The sequence below is a fragment of the Lucilia sericata genome, unplaced genomic scaffold (genome assembly GCF_015586225.1).
Source record: "Lucilia sericata isolate MDLA Ls3-8-SP2 unplaced genomic scaffold, ASM1558622v1 Contig001821F_arrow, whole genome shotgun sequence".
NCBI lineage: Eukaryota > Metazoa > Arthropoda > Insecta > Diptera > Calliphoridae > Lucilia > Lucilia sericata.
Genome location: NW_023995718.1, coordinates 72524 through 77750, shown reverse-complemented (window position 1 = coordinate 77750; position 5227 = coordinate 72524). Strand labels below are relative to the sequence as shown.

General features: G+C 30.2%; 1 protein-coding gene across 1 annotated transcript; it reads right to left on the bottom strand.

Moving 5' to 3' along the window:
- Positions 1–674: 674 nt before the first annotated feature.
- On the bottom strand, positions 675–1668 carry LOC119612745 (extensin-like). Its single transcript, XM_037968601.1, has 2 exons — positions 1434–1668; positions 675–1315 (listed from the first exon to the last, which is right to left on the bottom strand). Exons 1-2 carry the CDS (start codon positions 1536–1538, stop codon positions 782–784), a joined length of 639 nt encoding a protein of 212 aa, XP_037824529.1. The 5' UTR covers positions 1539–1668; the 3' UTR covers positions 675–781.
- Between the last annotated feature and the right edge of the window lie 3559 nt (positions 1669–5227).

The window sequence follows — 5227 nt, the reverse complement described above, 5'->3', positions numbered from 1 at the left end:
CAATATTGAGATCAATTCGTCTATCGATTCCCTATCGATCATATATTTCAGTTTTGCTGCTCAAAGAATATTTAAAAAAATTGTAGTATAAAAACTTTTTTGCTAAATTTGGGAATTTGTCAAAGTTTGTTACATTATATCGTCCTTCAGCAAGTACCCAGAAATGAAATCAATATGGGGATCGATTCATCTATCGATTCCCTATCGATCACTATTGGCTGTTTTGGTGCTCAAACAATATTTTTAATTTTTTAAGTATAAACACTTTTTTGTTAAACTTGTAGATTCTTCAAAGTTTGTTACATCACAGCATCTCATAGCAAGTATTGCGAAGGAAAACTAATACACAGATCGATTCGTTTTTCGATTCCCTATCGATTACATATTTCAGTTTTGGTGCTCAAGGAAGATTTGCAATTTTATATCAATATTTCAAAATTTTATAAATAAAGCAATGCTTTTGTTATGGTTTGTTTTCTTTTTGTTTACATTTTTTATATATTTTTTTTTGCTTTGTTTACATTTTTTATGTACTTTTCCACGTGCATACAGAAAAAGTACTTTTTTTTTGCAACAACCAAAATTGAAAAAAGTTTGTTTTCTTCATAGAGGTAAACATACATTTAAACATTCATAGTCATAACCACTGCATACAAATTTTTAAAATTGTTTTGATTTGTATGTATTTTATTTTAATAAAAATTATAATATAAAAGATAAATTTAACTTCATATGTTGAATAAAATGTATTTTTCTTAATTAAAAAATTACCCATTAGTGTTTACGCGATTACACATTTGTTTGATGATGTTCCATCTGAACTGTTCTCAACCGATGGTTGAGATGTATCCAAAGATGGTTCTGAGTTTGGCGGCAGTGTTGCTGCTGTTGGTGGCGGTTGTGACGATGGTGGCGGAGGTGGTGCTAATGTTGGTGTTGCTTCTGACGATGGTGGTGCTGTTATTGGTGGCGGTGGTGGTGCTATTGTTGGTGGCGGAGGTGGTGCTGTTGTTTGAGGTAGTGGTGGTGCTGTTGTTGTTGCTGAGGGAAGGGTGGAGCGTGGTATTGCGTGCACTGGGGGATATGGCATATAAGTTGGTTGTTGATTATAATATTGCTGATGGTTATATTCATACTGGGGATAAGATGAAAAGTAATCATAATATTGTGTTGGAATATATTGTTCTAAATGAGTTGGTGCGATGTATTCTGGAGGTAATAAAACTATAGGTGGCTGACCGTACGTGGCATTATAATTTTGTTGCGGCCAAACCGTTGCACGCTGATAGAGTGCAACATCAGGAACTTGGGAACGCTTGAAATTTAACAAAAATTAAAAACAAGTTTTTATATAAAAATATAACAGGAAAATAATTTCTTTAACGTTTCTAAATAAAATTTAGTGAAACAAATATATTTTTCGATTTGCTTACCCATCCACCTCTTGTCGTACGTGACCGTCCACGACCACGTCGGTTATTACCTTTTATAATGTCATTCATTCCAGCCTTTAGAATATCTTTCTTCATAATGAACATACCATCTACATTATGTCTAATTTTATGTTTTTAGGTTCAATAATGCAGAAAATCAAAAAAGTTCCAAGTTCAATATTATAAGATTTAAAAAGTACCAATTAAATAACGATAAAACTTCACTTTTCTTGATTCTTATTTACTCAAGACTACATGCATAAATTTATGTTTCAAGGTTTTATATTATATAAAACTCAGATTGAAAACTCAGTTGAAGAACGAAAGAATCCAAAAAATCATTTTCTACAGACTTTCATCCAATTATCAATATTATAGATCAACGTTTCCCAAATGGGGGTCCGCGGACCCCTAGTGGTCCGTAGTAAAATCCTAGGGGGTCCGCGAAGACGAACGAAAAAAACATGAATAAACAATATTCTTTTATATGTATGTACAAATATCTCCAATTTTTGTGCAATAATCCCAAATTTTTTGGTGACTTTTTGAATTTTATTTTTCGGTTGTTTATCAGGAAGAAGCTAGGGCCTACAAATTTATTGTATAACTTTTATAAAGTAAAGTATTGCGTGATTTGTAATTTTTATTTCCTGTATATGTACTGAAATAATGGTTTTTATTTCAGACAAATAATACTCTGCCTTACAATTAAATTAGGGATACTGGTATTCCGGAGTATGAAGTTCAATTCAAAGACAAGCTTATTACAGATTTAAGTTTATCAAATTGTAAGCAAAGGTGTTCTTGTTTGAAAGGACTAAAATTATATATTTTCAAAACAGAGGTGACTCTTTATGCATCTTTTTATAAATATTCCGATCCGACGTGATACACAGATTTTAACTTGATTTTGTCGACCAATACATATTATTAAATTAACATCAGAAAATCCATAGCGTAGCCAAAAACCATGAAGTAAAATAATTCGTTGGTATTTTAAAATTCAAATTTAAGTTCCAAATTCACAGTACTTTAACAAAGAGTTCAAATCATATATTATGCGGATAACGCATTCCGCAACAACATAGAAGAAGTCCAACTTTCTTATATTATTTTCCCGAAAACTTAGCTCACTTACTCAGTTCACCCTTTGCAATCGCAACAAATTTTTGAAACGTGACTCCTTAAGCACATGTGACAATATTTGATAAAGAAACCTTTTCGCTACCTTGAAGAAAAATGAATATGAAAGATCTCACGATCATAAAATTAAACATCATATTAACATATCAACAATGAAGTCATTCTATCTTCAAAACATGCAATTGAAAACCTATCTGAAATATTATATATTCTCAATGTACGGGAATATTTTATAGATATGACATCTCTACATTTATTAGACCTAGGGATTAATGAACTAGGTCAATTTTCGGATGGACAATTATTTAGAACAATAAGATATCAAAATATGTATGGGGGTCCGCGAAATTAAATATGTTCTTCAAGGGGTCCGCGAAGTAAAAATCGGTGGGAACCGCTGGTATAGATAACGTTGCATAAAATTAAATAAATTTATAGTTGGATGTCGGTAGATGATTCCTTTATGTGGGTTTTAGATATAGTGTGTGGGCTGTTTTTTTTTTTTTTTTGGGACGAGAAACGTTAGTATCAGTGTCATATTTCTTAATATGCTATAAAGGATTAAAAATATATTTTTTGGGACAATTGTGCTGTTCTCCTATTTCCTTTTACGATTTCCAAGCTTTATGAAGCTCAAAAATGGATCTACCCTAGCCAGCAGTATTTCTTTTGCTTATTCCAACTATTAATCTTAAAAATAATTATGTTAAATTTGTTGTACATTACATTACATATACAATGTAATTTTTTATTAAAATTAGACTTGACTTAAAAATGTTTAATACAAAATGGCCGTTTCCAATTAGTTGTCCCGTTTTCTTTGATTTTATCTTAGGCCGAATTTCGCCAAACTCAAAACTGAAATGGGAATATGAAATGCTCAACAACAAAATATATTCCATTTTACAATAATAACAGTAATAAATATAATACAAGTCTTTGGAACTGAAAATCTAACGTTATATTTTCATATTTTTATATAGGGTTTTTTCTCAATTCTCTTTTAAATGCCCTTCGTAAAATACTGAACGTTTATATGGAGACTCAAAAGGCATGCAACATTTTCATGTTAGTGTTGCCCTTTTTATATTTTTAAATGTTGTTTCTATTATTTTATTTAAGAATAAATATATTTATTTATAAAATATTTTTCAAATTAAATATTCATTAACAAATATATTTTAATATTTTATAAACATTTTGACGAAATTGCACTTAATTGCTTATTTAAATAGAAGTTTAACTGAGAAGTATTGTTCTATTTACAACTATTTATTTAATTATTTATTGTTTGTTATAAAAATAACTAAAATTTAGCAATCAATTATTTAAAAATTAATTATTTTTCGATTATATGTAATGTAAATAAAATTCAAAATATTACTTGCGGCAACACTGATTCATGTAATAAAGTAAACGGACGCGATCTTCACTCTTTGAGAGCAGAATAAAAATAAAGCAACTGCCAAAGTTACGAACGCGTAACAAAAGAGATAGCAAAAAACCCCTCAAATTACGATTCGTGCGTCTTTTGCTACTTCCCTTTCTTCTTTACCCCCTTTGCCCACAAACTAGTGTAAGCTAAAAGTGTTCTAACTGAAAGTAGCAGTTGCTCATACCTAGGGTTCTATAGTTGAAACGAAAAGTAGACTTTTCGACTTTTTGCATTTTATGAAAAGTGGATTTTTCGACTTTTAGTATTTTATAAATAGTCGACTTTTCGACCTTTCGACTTTTTTTCTACTATTTTCGACTTTTTGACTTTTTTCGATTTTTCCACTTTTCGACTATTTTCGACTTTTTTAGACTTTTTCGAGTTTCCAACTTTTTCCGACTATTTTCGTGTTTTCGACTTTTTCCGACTATTTTCGAATTTTTTTCGACATTTTCCGACTTTTCGAATTTTTAACTATTTTCCGACTTTTGTCGACTTTTTTAGATTTTTCGACTTTTTTAGACTTTTCGACTTTTTTTTTACTTTTTTCGAGTTTCCAACTTTTTCCGACTATTTTCGTGTTTTCGCCTTTTTCCGACTATTTTCGAGTTTTCGACTTTTTAACTTTTTTCGAATTTTTTCGACTATTTTCGACTTTTTCCGACTATTTTGCAAATTTTTTCGACTTTTTCCGACTTTTCGAATTTTTAACAATTTTCGACTTTTGTCGACTTTTTTAGATTTTTCGACTTTTATTTAGACTTTTTGATTTTTTTCGACTTTTCGAATTTTTTCGACTCTTCGACTTTTATTTACAAAGTCGACTTTTCGACTATTTTCATAGACGATAGTCGACCTTTTTGGAACAAAATAGTCGACTTCGACTTTTCGAACCTCGAAAGTCGATTTCGAAATCGAAAGTCGATTTATAGAACCCTTATGAAAAGTAGATTTTTCGATACCCGTTAATAAAACAACCTTTTGATAAAACAGCAAACCCTAACAGCTGTTTTTGATTGTTGTGTGGTGAGTTTCTATAAAAACGTAAACAAATGAAACAAAAACAAATTACTAGACATATTTATTTTGTGCTAAGAAAAATTTATGTATTTTAATAATGTTTTATAGCCAGTGCAAGTGTTCTTGGTGTACACCATCTACCCCAATAATAATCCCGGTTTCATTAGAATCAAGTATTTTTAAAACGGCCATATAT